This window comes from Dama dama, chromosome 4, assembly GCF_033118175.1.
Source record: "Dama dama isolate Ldn47 chromosome 4, ASM3311817v1, whole genome shotgun sequence".
Taxonomy (NCBI): Eukaryota; Metazoa; Chordata; class Mammalia; order Artiodactyla; family Cervidae; genus Dama; species Dama dama.
The window spans coordinates 59,582,215-59,605,436 of NC_083684.1; the positions used below are offsets into that span (position 1 = coordinate 59,582,215).

Consider the following 23,222-nt stretch of genomic DNA (forward strand, 5'->3'; position numbering starts at 1 on the left):
AAAAAGCAGTTTGATTTTGTACAGATCTTTCCTTTTCAGGTATTTCAGAGATGTATGTAAACATGCGTTAGATATTCATAAGCATCTTATAATTTTACCTATGTAAACAATCACCCAGGGAAGTGGAGGGTGGGGAGACTGGATTTTTCTCTTTCCCAAAGATACTGTACTTGTTCCTGCTGAAGTCTGGCGCTCAGCTTTTATAGGAGCAGGCCATTAGGTTATCTGGAGGCTGTTGCTTACAGGCTCTGAAATTTCTCTTTTGAAAATGGTCAGTTTTTACATACCATCTAGCAACATTTTGTCTCCAATAGCGGGCTTGACTTTATGGTTTATCAAAGGAAGCCATGGATGTTTGGGAAAGGTCTTTGACCTTTCAAAGTTATCATCACAGGGGCCAGCTGCTCTCCCATTTGTTACTCCCTTGTATCAGTCAGAGTAACATGTGGTGGTCTGACTTCCTGTGGCATTTCTTGTGAGATAGGTTCACAGAAGTATATTAAGGTTGTAGAAATGCTGGGTTCCTACCAAGCATAAATGAGATTCAAAAGAAGATTGCTCTGTTTATCTTAAGATCTTCTCTTTGGGAATGTCTCAGGAGACTGTTTCTTTGGCTACAGGTTTGGCAGTTACACAGTCCTATTTACCTGGGTAAGTAGACTGCCGTTCGGTGTAAACTGTAGCAGCCAGAAGACCATTTATGTAGAGGCGGCCAAAGATTACACATTTTCCTTATTTCAGCTGGAAGGTTGCTGAAGACTTCATAAGACATTATCATAACTTTTCATTACTTCAACTATTCAGCCTTTAGGTCCTTTAAGGTGCCACTTCTCAGCCACACTCTGTGGCTCCCCGTAGTCTTTGGGGAAGAATCGGAGCTCTTTGAAAGTGGCTTCATCTGGTCGCTGCTTACCTGCTAATGCATCTCCCCCATCTCCCCCACATGCTCTGTTTCACTTGATTCTCCCGTGGGCTGCGCCCTTTTCTGGGGAGAGAGGAGTCTCTGCACATCTCATCTCCTCCACATCTCTCCTGAGGTGGAACTTCCTACAGCAAGGCTTTCCTAAGTCTAAAAGGCTGAGTTTGGGGGCTCTTTAATATGCTCTAAGAGTCATTCATTAATTCAGTTAATTATTTGAATTGAATTGAATTATTTGAATTCAGTCAATTCATTAATTCATTCCTTTAGTAAATATTTGTGTCAAACATGACATCATAGCCTGCAGACACAGAAGTGAACAAGGCAGGGTGATGGGTTCTGTCCTCACAGAGTTTATGTTCTTGTCAGGGAAACAGGCCCCATATTCACACACACACACACCCCGCCTTTTTTTTTTTTTTTTTTTTTAGCTTTTTATTTAGAAATAATTACAAACTTTAAAAAATGAAAACAGTACAAAGAAATATCCTGTGCATTTTACTCAGATTCACCTATTGTTAATATTTTACTTCATTTGCATTATTCTTTCTCAATATATATAATTTTTTTTGATATTGATATAATTTTTTTTGAACCAGTCATGACCATTATGGTCTTTTCCCTCTTAATACTTCAGTGTGCATTTCCTAAGAAAAGGGCTCTTCTCTCATGTGATAGTTATAAACTGCATAAATTTACACTGATAAAATACTTTTTATCTAATTCTAGTCATAGTATAGTGTCATTAATTGATCTAATGATGTGCTGTGTAGCCTTCCTTCTCCAGCCCCTCCACCCCCAACCCATATAGAATTCAGTTTAGGATTTGATAGTCGCACTTACTTATAATGCCCCTGTAGCCTCCTGTTGTCTGGAATATTTCTTTACAAAGCCATTCTTTGTCTAGTATGACACTGATTTTTTTTTTAAACAGGAACCCCCCCCCACCACCACCACCACCACCACCATCACCTTAATAGAATCTTGCTCATTTTGTGCTTGTCTGGTGTTTCCTGGTGACAAGGCAGAGGTGTAAGGCACTCAGGCCATCACACTGCGTGGGGATGTTGTGTCCTCCAGGGGTGTCACATCTGGAGGCCCCTGGTGTCCTTCTGGCCTCTTTGATGGTGATTGTTTTCCCTGCTCTCAGAGTGTTGTCCACTATCTCCACCGTATAATTAGCATTTGTTTTTCTTCTTCCCTTTGCATCTTTTAAGTAGTCTGTCAGGAGAATCCTCACTTCTGTACAAAATCCTGCTCCCAATCAAAATTTCCCCCCTAGGTTAGTGTTAAGTGATAATTGTCTGATTGTAATTCATTTCTGTACTTAATCATTTTGGTGTCCAGAGTGTCCCAAATTTGACCAGTCGGTGCCCCTTCAGCCCGGTTCCCGTGTCCTGGTGAGGTACCCTATCATCCTTTCAAGCACTTCCTTCCCCCCTTGTACAACAGGTTGTTACAGGCTCATATTGTGCACTCCTCCCCTAGCCCTGGAGTCGGCCATCTCTCCGCGGCACGTACAGGCCCTTGTTTTGGTCCTCAGCACATTGCTTCCTGAGGTGTCTCCCTCCAGTCGCTGATACCGTACCTCTCTGAAGGCACACAGATGTCAGCCTCAGTTTACTTGCTCTTACAGTTTCACCTAGCTTAAGGCCTGGTATATTTGATATTTACTATATTTATTTGTTGAAGAAGAAAATTGAGTTTTGCTTGTTTGGTGATTAAAATTGGGTTCAAAATTATGATACTGATTGGTTTTCTTTTCTTCTCTCTCCCATCCAGGAAGAAATGTTGGCTATTTGGCGATGAAAAGTGGCAAAAACTGACCTCATACTGGTATACAGACACTATGAGATCTGACACTTTTGCTTCGTGGGCAGCCAGCCCCCACTGATAATGTGGGGAAGCCTTTGGGTCCACAGGAAAACACTAATCTGATCTTGGAAGTGGCGGATTGTGGCAGGATGTGTCGACGATGATGATGGCAAGAAAGCAAGATGTCCGCATTCCCACCTACAACATCAGCGTGGTGGGATTGTCTGGGACAGAGAAGGAGAAGGGCCAGTGTGGCATCGGGAAGTCTTGTTTGTGCAACCGCTTCGTGCGCCCGAGCGCGGACGAGTTTCATTTGGACCATACCTCTGTCCTTAGCACCAGTGACTTTGGTGGGCGAGTGGTCAATAATGACCACTTTCTCTACTGGGGAGAAGTCGGCCGTTCCCTGGAGGATTGTGTGGAATGTAAGATGCATGTTGTGGAGCAGACCGAATTCATTGATGATCAGACATTTCAACCTCATCGGAGCACGACCCTGCAGCCGTATATCAAGAGAGCTGCTGCAACCAAGCTTGCATCAGCTGAAAAACTCATGTACTTTTGCACTGACCAGCTGGGGCTGGAGCAGGACTTTGAGCAGAAGCAAATGCCAGATGGAAAGCTGCTGATTGATGGTTTTCTTCTTGGCATTGATGTTAGCAGGGGCATGAATAGGAACTTTGATGACCAGCTCAAGTTCGTCTCTAATCTCTACAATCAGCTCGCAAAAACAAAAAAGCCCATTGTGGTTGTCCTGACGAAGTGTGATGAGGGTGTTGAGCGGTACATTAGAGATGCGCATACTTTTGCCTTAAGCAAAAAGAACCTCCAGGTTGTGGAAACCTCTGCAAGATCCAATGTAAATGTGGACTTAGCTTTCAGCACCTTAGTGCAACTCATTGACAAGAGTCGGGGAAAGACAAAAATCATTCCGTACTTTGAAGCGCTCAAGCAGCAGAGCCAACAGATAGCTACAGCAAAAGACAAATATGAGTGGCTGGTGAGTCGCATTGTGAAAAACCACAATGAGAACTGGTTGAGCGTCAGCCGAAAGATGCAGGCCTCTCCCGAGTACCAGGACTATGTCTACCTGGAAGGGACTCAGAAAGCCAAGAAGCTGTTTCTCCAGCACATCCATCGCCTCAAGCACGAGCACATTGAGCGTAGGAGGAAGCTGTACCTGGCAGCCCTGCCCTTGGCTTTTGAAGCTCTTATCCCCAACCTAGATGAAATAGACCACCTAAGCTGCATAAAAGCCAAAAAACTGCTGGAGACCAAGCCAGAATTCTTGAAGTGGTTTGTTGTGCTTGAGGAGACGCCGTGGGATGCCACCAGCCACATTGACAACATGGAGAATGAGCGGATTCCCTTCGACTTAATGGACACTGTCCCTGCAGAGCAGCTCTACGAGGCCCACTTAGAGAAGCTGCGGAACGAGAGGAAACGAGCTGAGATGAGAAGGGCGTTTAAAGAAAACCTGGAGACCTCTCCTTTCATCACTCCTGGCAAGCCTTGGGAAGAGGCCCGCAGTTTTATTATGAACGAAGATTTCTACCAGTGGCTAGAGGAATCTGTTTACATGGATATTTATGGCAAACACCAAAAGCAGATTATAGACAAAGCGAAGGAAGAGTTTCAGGAGCTGCTGCTGGAATACTCAGAGTTGTTTTATGAGCTGGAGCTGGATGCCAAGCCCAGCAAGGAGAAGATGGGTGTCATCCAGGATGTGCTTGGGGAGGAACAGCGGTTTAAAGCGTTGCAGAAGCTCCAGGCGGAGCGGGACGCCCTAATTCTAAAGCACATTCATTTCGTGTACCACCCAACCAAGGAGACGTGTCCTAGCTGCCCCGCCTGCGTGGACGCTAAGATTGAGCACTTGGTTAGTTCTCGGTTTATCCGACCATCTGACCGGAATCAGAAGAATTCACTCTCCGACCCCAACATTGATAGAATCAACTTGGTGATCTTGGGCAAGGACGGCCTTGCCCGGGAGTTGGCCAATGAGATTCGAGCTCTTTGTACAAATGACGACAAGTATGTAATAGACGGGAAAATGTATGAGCTCTCCCTGAGGCCAATAGAAGGGAACGTCAGGCTTCCCGTGAACTCTTTCCAGACTCCAACGTTTCAGCCCCATGGTTGTCTCTGCCTTTACAATTCAAAGGAGTCTCTGTCATATGTGGTAGAGAGTATAGAGAAGAGCAGAGAGTCCACACTTGGCCGGCGAGATAATCACTTAGCCCATCTCCCCCTGACCTTGATCTTGGTTAACAAAAGAGGAGATACCAGCGGAGAGACGCTGCACAGCCTGATACAGCAAGGCCAGCAGGTGGCCAGCAAGCTCCAGTGCGTCTTCCTCGACCCTGCCTCCGCTGGCATCGGTTACGGGCGCAACATCAACGAGAAGCAGATCAGTCAGGTTTTGAAAGGTCTCCTGGACTCCAAGCGTAACTTAAACCTGGTCAGTTCTACCGCCAGCATCAAAGACCTGGCTGACGTTGACCTGCGAATTGTCATGTGTCTGATGTGTGGGGATCCTTTTAGTGCAGATGACATACTCTTTCCTGTCCTTCAGTCTCAAACCTGTAAGTCTTCCCACTGTGGAAGCAACAACTCTGTTTTACTTGAACTCCCAATCGGACTACACAAGAAGCGCATCGAACTGTCTATTCTTTCATACCATTCCTCATTTAGCATCCGAAAAAGCCGATTGGTCCATGGGTACATTGTTTTTTACTCAGCCAAACGTAAGGCCTCCTTGGCTATGTTACGTGCCTTTCTCTGTGAAGTGCAGGATATTATCCCCATTCAGCTGGTTGCACTCACTGACGGCGCTATAGATGTCCTGGATAATGACTTAAGTCGGGAGCAGCTGACCGAGGGGGAGGAGATTGCTCAAGAAATTGACGGGAGGTTCACGAGTATCCCCTGTAGCCAACCCCAGCATAAACTTGAGATCTTCCACCCCTTTTTTAAAGATGTGGTGGACAAAAAGAACATCATTGAGGCTACGCATATGTACGACAATGCTGCCGAGGCCTGCAGCACCACCGAAGAGGTGTTTAACTCCCCCCGGGCAGGCTCCCCGCTCTGCAACTCCAACCTGCAGGACTCAGAGGAGGACATCGAGACGCCGTCATACAGCATGTTTCGAGAAGACACACCACTGCCCTCTCTGTCCAAAGACCATTCCAAGCTCTCTATGGAGCTGGAGGGGAATGATGGGCTGTCCTTCATCATGAGCAACTTTGAGAGTAAACTGAACAACAAGGTACCTCCACCAGTCAAGCCAAAGCCTCCTGTCCATTTCGAAATCACCAAGGGGGATCTGTCTTACTTAGACCAGGGCCACAGAGACGGACAGAGGAAGTCCGTCTCGTCGAGCACCTGGCTACCTCCAGATGGGTTCGATCCTTCTGATTATGCTGAACCCATGGACGCTGTGGTCAAGCCAAGGAATGAGGAAGAAAACATATACTCGGTGCCCCACGACAGCACACAGGGCAAGATCATCACCATCCGGAACATCAACAAAGCCCAGTCCAACGGCAGCGGGAATGGTTCCGACAGCGAAATGGACACCAGCTCCTTGGAGCGGGGCCGCAAGGTTTCCATCGTGAGCAAGCCAGTGCTGTACAGGACGAGATGCAGCCGGCTGGGGAGGTTTGCCAGTTACCGAACCAGCTTCAGCGTGGGCAGCGACGACGAGCTCGGGCCCATCCGGAAGAAAGAGGAGGACCAGGCGTCCCAGGGCTATAAAGGAGACAGCGCTGTCATTCCATACGAGACCGATGAAGACCCGAGGAGGAGGAATATTCTTCGCAGTCTAAGAAGAAACACTAAGGTAAGACATGACTTTCGAGCTCTAGGAGTCTTGGTGAGAGTTCATTGATGATGACAAAGGTTTTCAAGGACAGCTTACCCTGGTTAAAAATCGCTGTGTGTGTTTCCTCCTTGACTTGCCTTAGAAAGTAAACAGTGTTGGAATGATACAAATGAACTTAGAAAGAGACAGACTTAGGGAAGGAACTTACAGTTGGAGAGTAGAAGGGATATCCAGGGAGTGTGGGATCTATGCATACGCACGCTGTATTTAGAACAGATCACCAACAGGGACTGTGGTGCAGCGCCTGGAACTCTGCTCAGGGCCCCGTGGCAGCCTGGGTGGGAGGGGGTCGGGGGGAGGACGCGTGTGTGTGTGGCCGAGTTTCTCCCTTGTTCACCTGAGACTGTCACAGCACTGTTAATGGGCTATATCCTAATACAAAATAAAAAGTTGGGGAAAAGTAAGTGAACAGTGTCTCAGAAAGCTCCTACTGGTAGCTCTCAAGTGGTAAGGACTTTTTGGAGAGATAACCTGAGAAGTCTTTGTCCAAAACAGTACTTAGGTAATTACTGAAGTGAGCAGATCACTCAATTACTGAAATGAGCTTGTCAGTATCCGGACAAGCAGCTAAACCGGATGACGTGCTTGGCCTTTCTTCACTGAAACACAAGAATCTAACGTCATAGTCCGTAGTCTTTGACTGAGAAAGGAACATTTCATCCATACATCTCTTAAATACTCCTTCTCCCCCTCGATGATCTGTAAAGGTTGCTGCATTTTAGATAGGGAAAAATTGGATGATTGTTTTATTTGCACACGTAAATCATTGAAAGGTCTCCAGGTATATAAATGAAAAGTCATCTTGCCTCTGCAGGTTATAGACCCGTCCCGTGTTTGTAAAATCAGAGCGCCCTGCAGCTCTTTACGTGGGTTGCTACTACTTGCAGATTTGATTTAGGGACCACAGGTGGGGCGGAAAGGGGAAAAGTCACCTGTGTGTGTGAGGAATGTCGGGCCTGCCGTCAGATCTGGGGGAACAGCCCCCAGTGCAGCGGCAGGGGAAGTCTCTTTACCTTGTGTGGAATTGCAGTGTAAAGGGCAGTGTGCTCTGTCCTTGTGGACTTAGACCTTGAGATCTAAAAGACATTTCCCAACTTTATTTTCCCCCCAGTTAGAGTAGGGGAAACACCCTTTATTTCTCAGAGGAGGCTGTGTCAGTGAGACGCCACAACAGAACTCTCACACGCAGGCCCTCCCCCAGCATTTGTATGCAGGGGTCCCCCGCCTCCAGGCTGCCAGCTGGTACCTCCTGTCAGATCTGCGGCGACATTAGATTAGAAATAAAGTGCACCCTAACGTAATGTGCGTGAATCATCCAGAAACCATCCCCACCTCCTTCCTAGTCTGCGGAAAAATTATCTTCCACAAAATCGGTCCCTGGTGCCAAAAAGATTGGGGACCGCTGGTGTACAGGATGGTTTCTCTTCATTGAAAGCTTTTGCCCCTCTCCCTGCTGTGAAATGGCAGAGAACAAAGTCACTTATCTGAAAGTGTTTCAGGGAACTTTGGAAGAAAGGTCGTCCCAAACTTTCATCATTGCAAGATATACCAAACCAGAGGGCCCTTGAGTCCAGGCTGTATTGAGAGCTGACAGTTCTGATGTGGAACACTCTTTGGAGGCCAGTCCTGCAGCCCACACTGGCTGAGAGGGCCCTTGGAGCTGGAGGCGCTTGGTGCCGTGGCCCTCACAGGGAAAGCCTGTTCACACCCTGCCTGTTCCCGGATGCCATACAGCCTGCTCCTCTGTCACCACTGGCCAGAGCCTCCAGAGTTCTCTGACCTACGGAACATCAGAAAGGGCAGGGCAGTATCTGTGTGTTCTCTTCCCCTCCCAGTCTCAGTTGAATGTTAATAAACAGCGTGGACATTCTTCTGTTTGCTCTCCCCACGGTTTGGTTTTACATTTGCCAACCTTCATCTGCCATCAGTATTTTGTTCTCTAAAAGCTAATAGTGGGCAGGCCAGTGGAAAGCAGTTCTTATTTCAGAAGCCGGAAAGTAGCCTGACCAGCCTGCCAGTGTTTCCCCGGAGCTCTCCTGTTTGATAATCCTGGAATCCAAACATTTTGAACGCTGTGACTTTCCTCTCCTCCTCCACCACTCCCAGTGAAGACTGTTGCCAACACAGCTTATCGAAATGCTGACAGTCTTCTAATCGTGGGGGTGTTTGCACACCTGGGAATTAGGAAGGTGGCATAATATCACACTGTGAATCAGAACTGTTTTTCTGACTTCTAGCTACATTTATAATACTGTTGAAAATAATGCTTGTAAAACGCATCCCCAGATAAGCTGTGCACTGAAGAGTAGGCTCTGCAGGGAACAGCTGGCTACAGGGACCTCTGAGATAGCCGCCTCCATGCCGGTCACGCGCATCTACTCGCCTAGAACTGCCTCATGGGGTTGCTGGGTCAGCGTGCAAGGAGTGACCAGCTTCCCGTACCTCCTGGTTATCTGGGCCCCACCTCTTCAAGTCATACAGAAACGATTACCTTTGGCCCCAGAGCAATAGCGTGCCAGAAGTCATTTAGGAGTATCCTTTGGAAAGAGTGAGTAAAAGGTGAAAAATGTCTTTTCCTGCCTTGGAAAATGGTGCCTTAAAAGGAGCCTTGCTGCTTTGTCATCCTAATGCAGAGAGAAGCGGAGTCTTGATTCTGTTCCTGATTGGCGCAAACCTTCTATTAAAATCTGCTGCCATTAAGGAATCAGACTGACACTTGTTCTACTGGAAAAGCAAGATCCCATGGGGCAGAGAGTGCCAAATCCCCCTACATGGGGGAATCTGGTCTCTGACTTTTATTGGCATGACAAAGCAGTTCAGTATTTATTTGAAGTGAGGGGAGAGCCAGGTGGTAATGGGAAACAACACACTTAGTCCCTCCCGCACGCCAGACACCACTGGGGAGATGGCACAGATTGCTCTCACCCACGCCACAGCACCCAGGTGAGGCAGCGAGACGTGCACAGCTTCTGAAAGTAGGTGGTCTGCCTTGGAGGGCGAGGGGAGTGGGTCTGTGTTTGGGCAGAGCAGGCATCCTGTGCTGGGGCTGGTTAGGGTCGTGCAGTGTGGGGTGATGGGGAGCTCGGGCTCTGGGAACTGGGGGCCTTACACCAAATGCCAGTTCCTCCAATTCCTCCTCGTCCTGGCTGGGCCTTTGGGCACGTGATTCACCTTCCACGTCCCTTCAGCAAGAGGAGCCAGTGCAGTAGCACTTGTCTCATAGGGTGTGAGAAGTGGAATAAGACTGTGCGTATAAAACACAGCATGCTGCATGCTGGATGAGCATTCATTGTTGTTATTATTTAACTGGACCTTGAAGAATGAGTAGAATTGAAGAAGTGCTGTGAGGAAAGAAAGACTTGACGGTGAAAGTACGCATGTTGAATTCAAGGACAGGAGAACACTGGTCTGGTCTAGCTGAGAGCTTTAGGGACCCAACACTGTTCCTCCCTTTTCTATAAGTTTTAACCCGGTATGTCACTTAGCTGCTTTCTCAGCCCTTACCTTAGCAACAAGCCTAACAACAGCCAAAAAAGCTATGCTCCGGGTACCTGTGTCATGTGGAGAAAGAAAAATTGCTCAGTGCCCTTGGCTGATATACTGGATTAGCTCTTTACTGTAGAACTGGAGTTGGAGTTCAGGGAATGGCTTTCGTTTCTAATAATGAAAGTGCAGACTGTGAAGCTCACTCTCATTCCGGGTCCTTTTCCCAGCTGAACCATTTAGCAACCCACCCTCATAGTGGGAGCCTTCCGCACTCAGCTGAATGAAATTGAAAATCTACGATTGCACTTCAGTGGGGTCCATGAATAGATGCTTTGTCTGTAGAGAGTTGTCGTTGCACATGGTCTCTGTCTCCCAGCACCGTGCGTTTGCAAAGATGAGATCAGGAGCAGCAGGGTCTTATTTTAAAGCCAAAAAACAGGCTGGGGTGCCTTGGTCCACAAAATGTACTGTTTGGGCAAGCTCAAATTGCTGAATTCAGTGAGCTTGACCACAGATTTAAAGAGAAGACATCATTGGCTATTTACCCTTCTATCTGGTGTGCTCTTATTTTGTGTTTTAAAAAGAAAATAGACAAAACAGAATCATAAAGAAAATCTTTCAGTCACTCTAGCTACCACATGACAAGACAACCTATTGAAAAGCAAGCCAATTCAATCACGCATTGTTTGGTCTATAAGGCACCAAGTAACCAGTTTGACAGTTTGTGTCCCCCCCGGTGAATTGGCTTATTTCATCGGATTCAGTGAATTGGCTGGTTGTTGTGGCTTTGTGTGGACACAGCTCTCATTTTGTGAGGCCTAGAACGGAGTTAAAGTTTCTAGTGTGAATAAAAACCAGCTGGGGAATTGGACTGCTCACCCGACCGGGAGGGCTGTTGCATTTTGACAGGCTGAATGGTGTGAGATATGAGCTCTTTGTAACCTACCCGGGAAAGACTCCAGTGTGCGCTGCAGAGGGGGCTGGCCCTGCTCTGAGCTCTCGAAGGCCAGATGAATACCTTGATCTTAAAAATGGTATTGGGATGCCGACTGGACCTTGGATGTTCTGATTCCTGAAAGAATTTTTTCTTTGAAAAGAAGTACTCTTGCTCCATGGGCTTCCCAGATGCCGCTCGTGGTAAAAAACCTGCCTGCCAATGCATGAGACAGAAGCGATGCGGATTCGATCCCCGGGTCAGGAAGATGCCCTGGAGGAGGGCATGGCAACCCACTCCAGTATTCTTGCCTGGAGAATCCCATGGACAGAGGGGCCTGGCGGGCTCTAGTCCACAGGGTCGCAAAGAGTTGGACACGACAGAAGCGACTTAGCACGCATGCACTCTTGCTCCAAAGCGCATGTCCATTCATTCTTTTAGGAAAGACACATTCAACTCCATGCGTGGGCATTCCCTGAGCGCCTGCGTGCCTGGCGTTGTGCTGAGTGTCATGCGTGTGGTAGTTGTGTTCATCTAGTTTACCATAACAGAGAATGATAGACTTTTACCCATGTATTTACATGCATTTTGAACATGGCCAGAGTGAAGGTACAGGGTGCTAAGGAATTGTATGGCAAGGAGTTTTACCCGCAACTGGGGTAGGCTGTCCGGTAAAGCTCCCTGAGGAAATGATATATAAAGCTAAGACTTTTTTTTTTTTTTTTTTTTAATTTATTTTTGGCTGTCCTGGGTCTTGGTTGGCACATGCAGGGCTTTTCCTAGTTGCAGCAAGAGGGGCTACTCTTCATTGCAGTGTGCGGGCTTCTTGTTGTGGTGGCTTCTCGTTGCGGAGCACGGGCTCTAGGTGCGTGGGCTCAGTAGCTGTGTTGCACAGGCTTGGCTCCGAGACATGTGGAATCTTCCCAGACCGGGGATCAAACCTGTGTCCCCTGCACTGGCAGGCAGATTCTTAACCACTGCAGCACCAGGGAAGTCCTAAAACTGAGATTTAAGGGGTAAAGCAGGCAAAAGTCAGTGAACATGGAGGGTTCTTGGGGTAAAGTTTTGAGGAAAAGGTGTGGAACTTGAAACTGAGAAAACGTGGCATGTGCAGGGAGTGAGGGAGACCCAGGCAGAATAACAGAAGGCCACGGATCCCTGTGAAAGGCTCTGCGTATACTTTCCTACACTCGTTGGGCGCCTCCTGTGTGCCAGGTCCAGTGCCAGGCATTCTCACATCCATTTTTTTCATCATCTGTTTCTCTTACCAGTCTTAAGGAAGTGATGTTTTAAAAAATCCCGGTGTTAGAGATGAGGACACTGAGACTCATTTAGTGCTTCTAAGTTAGTGTGGTTACTAAGCGGAGGAGTTGAGATTTGGGAACCCCAGTCTTCTGACTTCCATTTTCTGTGGGTTTTTAGAGTCCAGTCTCTGAGAAGGATGGTAATATTCAATAGCCAGGCACACACTTGGAGCACTCAGTCAACCAAGTCAACTTGTTCATTGCAGACAAAGGACTCTGGTTATTATCTAGAAATATCTATTTCCCCACACTGCCCCCTAAGAACAGCGTGGTGGTTTGTTTCTAGCTTCAGTGTCTGCTTGAATAGAGGACAAAAAAGGCATGGAGGCGCTGAAATAGCAACTGGAACTTGGAGAAATTGTTTTGAACTGGTGTCACTCGGTTCTCAGTTTATTTTAAGCCCAAAGAACTGCTGTAGTTTGTTTTTGGTGACAAAAATAGGCTATCTTTAACTATCTGCTTTAGCTTAGCACACCTGTTCTTTTTTTTAAAAAAATGACAATAGGCAACCTAAATCTATTTTTCAAAGAACAGAAAATTGCTCTGATCTTCACTGAGCCAACTTGTTCTCCTCTACCGCCTAGTGATACTGACATATCTTTGTAGAAACTCAAGTTATTTCAGCTCGAGTCAGGGAATCACCTCTACTTCCATAGAGAAAGGCCTTCTGAATACTTTTTATCCAGTGTTTGGGAGGAGGCTAGCAGGTAAAAGCTGAGCCCCACAGCTCTGAGAAGTCCAGATTCAGTGAGTGGCGAATCGGTCATGAATGTTTGTGAACATTTCCTGAAACTAGTGGACCCTCCTCTCTGCTTAGCCTCCTGTTGCACTGGCCATTTAGCAGGGATTGACCCAGATTTGTGCCCATGTACCATAAGCAACAAGCTATGGTCTCAGTTTGTCCTGGGGCCCTTGAGGGGATGGCGTGCCTTTCTTTCCTTTCCCATCTTGCGAGAGGGAGGGTTCGGGCTGCTGGGAGACTTCCTGCTGCCCTGTGGCCCATCCCTAAAGGAAGATGCTCCAAGTGTGAAAGAGACGAGGCTAAGCATTTGTCCTTTCATAATAGGGTTTGCTGGCAAGATCAATTCCATCCTTGGGTTTTCTGTTAAACTTGGGCTTAGATTTTTTTCAGAGCCAGAAGCAGGAGCAGCAGTCAGCCAAGAACACATTTGGGGCATGAGCGAGTAACTTACTAATTGAAGAGGTCCTTTGGAAGCTGTGTTGGAAGTGTGCAAGAATCACCACCAATCAGAAAGCTGTGATGTTGGATACGGAATGCAAGAGAGCACTTTGGGAAAAACCTGGAGTAATGTAGTTGACGGAACCTCTGGGTTTTTCTAAGATTTCACCCACTTTGCAGTCACTTCAGGGTGGGCCACCGTGCAGCTTGGCAGACCGTATGGGCGATCCTCTTGGGCTTTGCTTGTTGCATCGCTTTCACTCTCAAGAGGGAGAATGCTCCATTCAGAGGACACTGTCCCAGTTCCAGGCTGTGCTCTGTATGACAGTCCTCCTCAAAAATAAAAAACACAGGCTGGGTTCTGTTTTTTATTTACTTTTTTAGGTAGGTTATCAAGCACTTAGAAGGCTGTGCTAGGTGGTACAACTCCAGTGACCATATATTCTGACCTTAAAATCTGGATAAATCATTTGATGTGGATAAGGGTATCTATGGAGACCGGGAGAAAATATTTGAAGTTGACAGTTTCGGATCATTACATAGTTGTTCCTGCTGTTCCCATAGAAGTTAGAATATTCTTTATCCAGAAGGGGTGGTTGAGCTCCCCATTGAAGCTATGGGAGACCGTTTTTCCTTTGTAATTCAGTTGGTATTTATCTGGTGTCTAGATCCCCTTTGCTTGCTGTAGATACATATCTTCTCTGATACCAATTAGATTATAAATTCATCAAGGGTGAGAGAGGACTTTGGTCTTAGTGTTAGCTCTGCTGCCAGTCTGTTATGTGACGTTGGGTGTAATTCATTAAAAAGGAAAAACGGGGGCTTCCCTGGTGGCACAGTGGATAAGAATCTGCCTGCCAACACAGGGGACACGGGCTTGATACCTCGTCTGGGAAGATTCCACCTGCCTCGGAGCAACTAAAGCCACGTGCCGCATCTGCAAAGCCTGAGCTCTGGAGCCGGTGCTCTGCAGCACGAGAAGCCGCTGCAGTGAGAAGCTCGTGCACTGCAGCCAGGTAACCCCTGCGCCCCACAGCCAGAGAAGCCCACGTGCAGCAGCGAAGACCCAGCGCAGCCGAAAAGAAAATAAATGAGTTTTTTTGAAAAAAAGGAAAATTGCCTAGATTCCTGCGTACTAGGAACTTAGCCCATTGGGAAGCCGGTCCTGTGTGTATGTAGACGCCTGTTCCTTGTCCAGTACTCACAGAGTGACACAGGGAATGGATTACCTCACGTGTTTCTTGAGATCGAGCCTGTAGTACTGCCAGTGTGAGCAGGGCCTTCTGAACCTCAGTTCCTCACATCCTAGGAAGAGCAGCACAATGTCAGAAGAAGAAGAAAGACACTCTCCCCACAGAGATGGTCCTCATCTCAGCTAAACGTGAAAAAACTGTGAAGAAACATGGGCCTTGTATTTTATTGGAAACGGTTTTTGTTCAAGTGTCAGCTGCGCATGTGGCTCTAGAACCCAGTCATCTTACAGACGGGTAGAAGGGCATCTCCTCTTGGCTTTTCCTTGCTGTTTGGCTGGCATTCTAATCTTTTTCTTGCCCTGTGAACTTGGAGGAGCTGTAGGGTGGGCTTACTCTTCCATAAGCAGGAGTTTCCCCTTTATGCTCTTGTTTCAGAAAGGCCAAAAGGCCAATCTGCCTTGGGGCAGATTCCAAACACTATTTCTCCCCACTGCAACACTGGCATAAACTGTTGGTTTATTTCTTTCTACTTGGTTAGTATCGAGCAATAAGGGAACTTTGAAGGAAAAAAAGTTTTTTGCTTAAAAAAAATTCATAGGTTTTTAAGGAAACTGTGAAGTAAAGAACAATGGACTGTGTTATTTATTCAAAAAATACCTATCCATAGGACAAAGTGAAGAGGTTTTGAGCTGACCCACCCCCTTGTTTATGTCAGTGGTGTTTCATCATGGAGATAGGTCACGAAGGAGAGAGAACATGAGGCTTTGACATTCGTAGGTCACTGGCCTCTGAACCCTGGCTCTCTCAGTGCTGGGTGTGAATCTCTGTGAGCCTCTTGATTTCATATCTGTAGAAAGGGGTTAATAACCCTTACCTTGAAGGGTGGTTGTGAGTTTTCAGATAAGTGCAGAGCACCTAGCACAGAGTGTCTAGCACATGGCCACTCCTGATAAATTCCTCTTATTTTTCCATTTTGCACCTAGTCAGACTCTAAACTTAGACATGCAGATGTGTAGCTTATTCTCAGGACTTGGTTTCCTCTAGCTGGCTGCTTATTTTCAGTCCAGCCCACTAATGAGCGAGCCCAGAGGAAGATAGCTGTTGGGATGGCGTTATTTTCTTCTCTCCAAGGACCTGCTGCTGCGAGCACTCTGACGACGCCCTAATGAGTGACACATGTCTGACCTGGGACTGAGACATCTGGCAGACCACTCAGAAGAATGGCATTTCCATCTCGACATGTGCCCAGTAACCCTTCAGATGCCTGCGGTGTTGCCTGTCATAGCAACAGTCCTGCCCGACTCTTGGCCTGTACCGCAGTCTTGATTTCCTTCCTCAGAAGATATGGAATTAGTTGCGCAAGAATCCCTGCCTGATTTTGTGACACCCTAGAGAGGCTTCAGTTATTTCAAGGGAATATTTTGGCGTTCTGTAAAGCTGAGTTTGTTTAAATCTTAGAATGAGAGTGAACATCCGTGTCATTCAACAAGGGGAGCTGATGCTGTTGCCAGAGCTCACGTTCCATTTGTAAGTTGGAGTGCTGAGCTTGATTAGATCTTATTAGACTCTGAGGTGAAGGGGTAAGAGCAGCTCTCTAATTTAGCCTTCCATCTGACGGCAGGGCCTCCTTGACAATGAATGTTGCCCGTCGGCTGCAGCCTCTGCTTTGAACACTGACAGAGCAGTCCTTTCCTTTTTAAACAGCTGGGGGAGGGGGGTGTTTGTTTTTTAAATTTCTCTGGCCAAAATTGCCTCTTCCTCTTCATCTCATCTCTCCCAACATGACTGTACAAGATAATCTGCTCTCTTTGCATGAAATAGTCCTGGTAGCTGATTGAAATAGCTGTCACCATGCCCCATTCTTTCTTTGACCAGCTTAAACATCCCTGGTATATTTTATGTGAGACCTTACTACCTTTAGAAGTTCAGGTTGTCAGTGTACCCTCAGTTATTTATTTAGTCATCCGTTTGTCCTCCATATCCCAGGGACTTCAGGTGAAGGTAATGAGCCGTAGTGGCTAAGGCCGCAGGTTTTGTAGTCAGAACTGACGGGCAAATAACTGAATTTTTCTGGGATTCAGCTTCTTCATCTGTGAAATGGAGTTTTAAACACCCATACCCACAGATCTATTGTGAATCTGGAATGAAATATACATATAAAGAATTTAAGCCAGAATCTGGTACTTAGTAAGTGTTCAGGTGATGGAAGCTAAATTTTCTAGCTAACTTAAACTGTTAGGACACACTTCATCAGCTCACGTATTGAGAGGGTGGAGGAAGTATGACATTAACATTTACTGTCTGTTTACTAGAACTATGGTCAGAGGCGTTATAGTGATTAGAAATGGCTTCCTGGCAGCTCTTGGAAAGTTTTTTTTTTTTTTTCCCATTCCATAACAACAGTTTATTTGGAAGCCTCAAGGTTTTACTGAAGAACAATGGTATTGTTATGGTAGTTTTGACTGGCAGATTCTGCCTGATTGGGGTTGGCCAAAAGAAGGCCGCTTAAATCCAGATGGCCTTCATTGTATGTTCAGACTCTGCAGCTTATAGTTTAAATGCTGCAGCCTTAAGAGAGAGTGGACTGTCAGTTGACTCATTGCTGTCCGGTTGCTGCTGTGTGTGATGGAAAACACTCAGTCCTTCTCTTTCTTTTAGTAACAGCTCACACTCCTGGGCGACTGTGTTGTCTAGGCACCAAGCCCCTTCCAGTACATCATATCATTTCACCCTCAGGACCGCCTTGTGAGGAGGGTACCGTCCCCGGGGTGCTAAGCAACTTGACCACAGTCATAGAACCTGTCCCTTGGGATTCAAACCCAAATTCTGTTAGATTTGGAAGCTTAAATCCTTTATGTTGTACTTCATCTAAGTAGAAGATGCTGGAGAGAGGCTAGGTTGGTTAAATTCTTTCATGTGAAAATAAATTATAAGTCACTTTCTTTTCCATACTTCTTTGATAAAAAGTGTGAAGTCAGGGCCTGTTTGCTTCAGGCAGTCTATACAGGGAGATGGCAGCAGCCACGCCCCACAACCTGAGAGACCATGGCAGTGGTTTTACCAGGAATGGGCATGTTGCAACGACAGGGATGGGTAGGCTGTGTGGAGCGCAGGTTCTTCTCTGGGACCCTTGGATCCATTCATGCAGCATTACGGTTCTCCAAATCAGTTAGCTGGATGTATGAGGGTTGGACCATTTTTTCCTTTGGTCTGTCATGTCAGATAGTATCCACCAACAGCCCAGAATAGCCTTGTTCTTTCGTGTGCGTTTTATTCTCACCTGTTCTTTTTTTTTTTTTTGCCACGTTTGCAGAGAAAGTCCTCAGCGAATCTCAGACTAAATAGGAAGTGATTTGTACCCATGTAAAGGGGGTACGAGAAGGAATGAGGATGAGCAGGATGAGGAAAGGGAACGATTGATACTGACCTATTTAAGCTAGTTAGCTGTCCCCTTTAGTGGACTTTATCCAAAAGCATTTACCTTGATCCTATTTGGTTGTTCTCCTCTTCAGTAGATACTTTAATAACAGGCCAGAATTTGAGGTATATTTCTGTAGCTTTAGAAAACTTATCATTGGTCTAGAGCATTTTTTTTTTCCTTGTGTGATCTTCAAAATAAAAGGTTTGAATAATTTTGGAGCAAAATATCTCAGTAATGTTTATGAGCATGGACTTTGGAGACAGACCCTCCTGAATTTGAATCCTCACACTGTCACTTACACACTGTGTCCTGTGAGACATTTTCCTTGGTATAATGGAATGCTATAAGGTTGAATAGAAATGGTATCTGGGACTTCCTTGGTACATAGTAAGCTCTCCAGTAGTTGTTGCTGCTTCTGCTACTCCTACTACTTGAGGGAGGTGACTTCTAGGAAGGAGCAAAGAATTATCTTACTTGTCATGTCTGATTAGTTGGTTTTACCCTCTCCCAATGCAGCCCATTGGGAGTTAACCCCAGACTGATACATCAGAGCGAGTTCTTCTGGGAACTTTCAGCAGACTGTGTGCTCTTCTGGAAGGAGGAAATTACTAGTTTTCAATTCCACTTTTTAATCTTTTAAAAAAGATTTTAGCCATCTTTTGAGTGTATAGTATCTATTATCTGTGTGGAATGTTTGGAATATTTCCTGTTTACTCCATCGCACGCCTGATAAAGGATGTTGGCCGGTCCTCTCATTGTTATTAAATAAACATGGCCTGCTTCTTATAAACACCTTTGTTCTCATAATGCAGTTTCACACTCAAGGTGTGACTACCTGGCAACTTGCCAGCGTCTTGTGTGATACTTGGAGAAATGAGATGAGTAGGTGAGTCTCTTTATCCTGCTTGAAGTCTTTTTTCCTAACAGTTTCCATACCACCGTGAGTTCCCCTCTGGAAGCCTTACTGATGTTTGAGTTGTGTGTTGAGACTGATTTTGTTTTTGTGCTTTTTTTCCCCTCTCTCCTGGACAGAAACCAAAGCCCAAACCCCGGCCATCCATCACAAAGGCGACCTGGGAGAGTAACTACTTTGGGGTGCCCTTGACAACTGTGGTGACTCCGGAGAAGCCAATTCCTGTGTTTATCGAGCGATGTATCGAGTACATTGAAGCCACAGGTAAGTGTCACCTCAGAGAAGTTAGTTTTCACTGTCTGCAGGCTGCTTTCTAAGAGGGTAAGCCATCTGGAGATTCTGGAATCATGTCTGGTTTCTGTGAGATGCTTTCTGAGAAGGAGCTGTCGGACTTGTGGCTCCTCCGTCTTCATGTAGTCGTGAGGCCTCTGGGCGCATGGGAGGAGGGCAGCCGTGGCGTCAGGACGGCAGGTGAAACTGGTTAGAATACCTCTCTGTGCGCCCCCAGCCCCCCTGTCATGGCGTGCAGCCTGTCTCCTTCTTCGTCTCTCAGCAGGGATAGGGGCTTATTTATCAGGGACCTCAACACTGTTCTGGACACAATAACACATTTTGGTTGAACAAAAGGAATGTGTAGTTGGCCATCAGTCAGGTGCCTGAAATTCATATATTGATAGGTTTTTTTTCCTGCAGTAAAAAATGAATCCTTAGATACCATCTTATCAAGCAGCTACATTTCCAATTCCATTGACACCTTGGTGTTATCACAAATACTGACTGTCTTAAAATTTTCTGTGTTGCTCTTAAAGTGATAAAATTTTACCTGTGTTGAAAAACATTTATTTTGTTTATTTAGAGCTCCTCTAACGTAACATGTCTCCTTGGTGTTTCTCCCTTCCTCCCCACACACACTTTTTTTTCTTTTTGGCCATGTCGCATGACATGAGATCTTAGTTCCCCGACCAGGGATTGAACTCAGTCCACGGCAGTGAAAGCACAGGATCCTAACCATTGGACCTCCAGGAAGCTCCCATCCTTGGCGTTTCTTTTGTAACCCCTGGAGCTTCCTTGTTTCCCTTGGTTTTCTCCTGGATACTGTGAAAGCTGATGAGCTTAGAGGAGGTATGGTGGGCACATGGTTATGTGGATTCTTGAGCTTTAGGAGTTAAGCTCAAGAATATTACAGGCTTGTATTAATTTGAAACCAAGGTAGGGATCATAATCTCCCTATGTGTTCTTTCTAATTCCGGTATTACCTGTAATGATATTAACTATTGTGTGGTATGGACAGCCTACTGATAATTTCAGTAGCATTTTAAGCTGAGTGATGGTGTTAATATTTACTCAGGTTGTGTCAAATCAGGGGAACTGGATTTCAAATTGAGTGCTCTGTAGACTTTGAGTTGTTACCAGGGTTTCCTCAGTCACCCCAGGATTGACTTTGCATAATTATGACCGATCTGCAGTTTCGTCCTTCTGTACCCAGAGCCTTTTGTCAGCATCCATCTTCTTGACCTTGGTTTTATATCAGCTTCTTCCTGAACCTCTGCCTTGGGCAAGGAGGAAGTGTGCAGGAAGCAAGTTAGGTATTTCAAGCCTCTCCTTGTTGACCCAACACTTCAGAGAGATAGTTTGTAACATTTAGAGGGGTTGTTCCCTAACTTTAAAAAAAAGTTACCAAAATTTTAAGTTGTAAGAAATTTAAAAGTTACAATTCCAGGTTCCTTAAATGTTAACATTTTACCACATTGCCTGTGTCATAGGTCCCTACCCTACATGTCTGTGAATCTTTTTTCTGAAATGGTTGAAAGCTACAGACATGATAGACCTTTATTGCTAAACATTTCATTGGATGTTTCCTAAAAGCATTCTCTTTATGTAACCACCGTGCAGTTATCAAAATTATGACATTAATACCCAGTACTAACCTATCTAATCTATAAATGTTTCATTTCATTAGTTGCCAGATTAACATCCTTTAAAAGCAGAAGGACCTTTTTTGGTCCAGGAGCTAATCTCAGACCACATGGTACATTTAATTATGGAGTCTTTTTAGTCTCCTTTAATCTGAAACAGTTCAGTTGATCTGTTTTTCATGGTCTTGATAATTTTAAAAAATACAGATCAGTCATTTGGAGGAGCTTCCTCAACTTGGGGTTGTTTCTGTTTTTTTGATGTTTCCTTATGACTAGGTTCATGTTTGCCCTTTTGGAAGAAACATCAGGGAAATGAGGCTGTGTCCTCGGAGCATCATACCACGTGGCGTGTGTTGTCAATGTGTCCCATCACTGGAGATCTTCTTCTTGATCCCTTGATTAAGGTGGTGGTATCTGCTGAGATTCTCCACTATAAAGCTACTCTTTCTCCTGTTATCTCAATAAGTACTTTGTAGGGAGATGCTTTGAGACTGTGTAAATACCTGTTTTCTCCTACCGTTTTCACCTTGCTTGGTGGCTCTGATGGTAAAGAATCTGCCTGCCAGTGCAGGAGACCCAGGTTCAATCCTGGGTCAGGAAGATCCCCTGGAGGAGGGCATGGCAACCCACTCCAGTATTCTTGCCTGGAGAATCCCATGGACAGAGGAGCCTGGGGTCCTCTACAGTCCACGGGGTCACAGAGAGTCGGACACGACTAAGCGACTAACACATGCACATAGTTTTAGTATCCACTGATGCTTCTTCCTTGAGACAACGATAGCTCTAATTCCTTCTTCATTTATCGGTTAGGATTCTCCTGTCAGGGTGAGCTTCCCTTTTCAGGGGGAGCCTCTTAGGAGTGGGCTCCTTGACTGGCTTGCCTGTGGTAGCAACAAATGCTTGAAGTCATCTGCTAGGGTAGCACCCCCTAGCTTACCACCTCAGTGGGCTTGATCTATCATTCCCATCTTGCTTCTCCCGACTCTTAGACTGAGCTTAGCTTTTTTCCCATCCACCGCTTCTCAATACTCTTTCTTACCTGAGAGTCCTTTCAGGTGTGACTTCTTCAGCCCTGCCCCCAGGTCACCAGCAGCCCCCACTGAGCCTCTGCTTCTCTTAAAGTTCCATTAGATGCCCCACTGCTCACCCTGACACCCCAGAGCTTGGAACTTCAGCGTCCTCTCTGACTCATCGCATCAGTTCCCAAGTATGTCACTCCCCCTCTGCCATCTCTTGGCTCGTCTTCTCCACTTCACTTCTCCTGCCCCGCCATCACCCTCCTCCTCAGTCCATCCCAAGTCTGTGACAGCCCCTCTCCTGTAAACCTCTTCTTGCTTCCTCGTCGCCTTCCAGATGCCGACCCCTCCCTCCTGCACACAGTCCTGCCGTGGTGTCTGCCTGCCTTCTTCCCTCAGTCCTTTCCTCCCTCCCTCCCTCCCTCCCTCCCCTTCTTTGTTTTATACCACCGCAGGCATTAATTTTAAAATTGTTTTACAGGAATACACACAGTGTATCAGAAGAGTATGGCCAGAGCAGAACTTCTTTGCGTATGTCCTTTGTGAGGTTTGAAATGTGTCCCACATTCCTCCTTGCCTCTGGAACTTGTCCTCATTCTTCAAGACTCTTCCACCCCCAGTAGCCCTTGGAGTGTAACCTCCCTGGTAGCTTTTCTCAGCATGTTTCAGTCCCGAGAACAGGATTCTCTGTTCCTCCAGACTCCGAGAGCCCGGCACGCAGTGTCCATTGGTTGTTGATGGAGTGATTGGTTTTCAACCTAGAATACCATAATTCCATTGTTTTCTTCTTTCTTACCTTCTCCCCTTAAATTCTAATCACAAATTCTAGTCACATGCTTCCCTTCATTGGCATTAATTTCTATTTTTATAGAATTTCAAGAAAAAACTTAGATGTGGTATCTGTGAGCTTAATGTGTGCTGGAAGCAGATGTCTTTTGAGTACTCAGTTTCCTAATAGAACTTGTTTTCAGCTTCCTAAAATTTAAGCATGTTTGTTGTAATAATTCAACAGAAGGCAAAAGCTGTGAAAAGGATTCATTTTTCTTCCATTTAATGAAACCACTGTAGGTATTTTGATGTGTTACCTTATAGTCTTATTCCTCTGCATGTATGTGTGCTTAGTCGCTCAGTTGTCTCTGACTCTTTGTGACCCGTGGACTGTAGCTCTCCAGACCCTTCTGTCCATGGGGATTCTCCAGGCAAGAATGTTGGAGTGGGTTGCCATGCCCCTCTCCAGGG

General features: G+C 46.0%; 1 protein-coding gene across 2 annotated transcripts in view; it reads left to right on the plus strand.

Annotated features, from left to right (window-relative positions):
- ARHGAP35 (Rho GTPase activating protein 35) overlaps window positions 1–23,222 on the plus strand; it is a 114,150-nt gene that overhangs the window by 35,734 nt on the left and 55,194 nt on the right. For both annotated transcript variants that reach the window (XM_061139681.1, XM_061139680.1), the window contains exons 2-3: window positions 2,702–6,578; window positions 19,171–19,315. In XM_061139681.1, coding sequence (XP_060995664.1) covers window positions 2,895–6,578; window positions 19,171–19,315 — 3,829 coding nt within the window. In that variant the 5' untranslated portion in view covers window positions 2,702–2,894. The remainder of the gene's footprint in view (window positions 1–2,701; window positions 6,579–19,170; window positions 19,316–23,222) is intronic.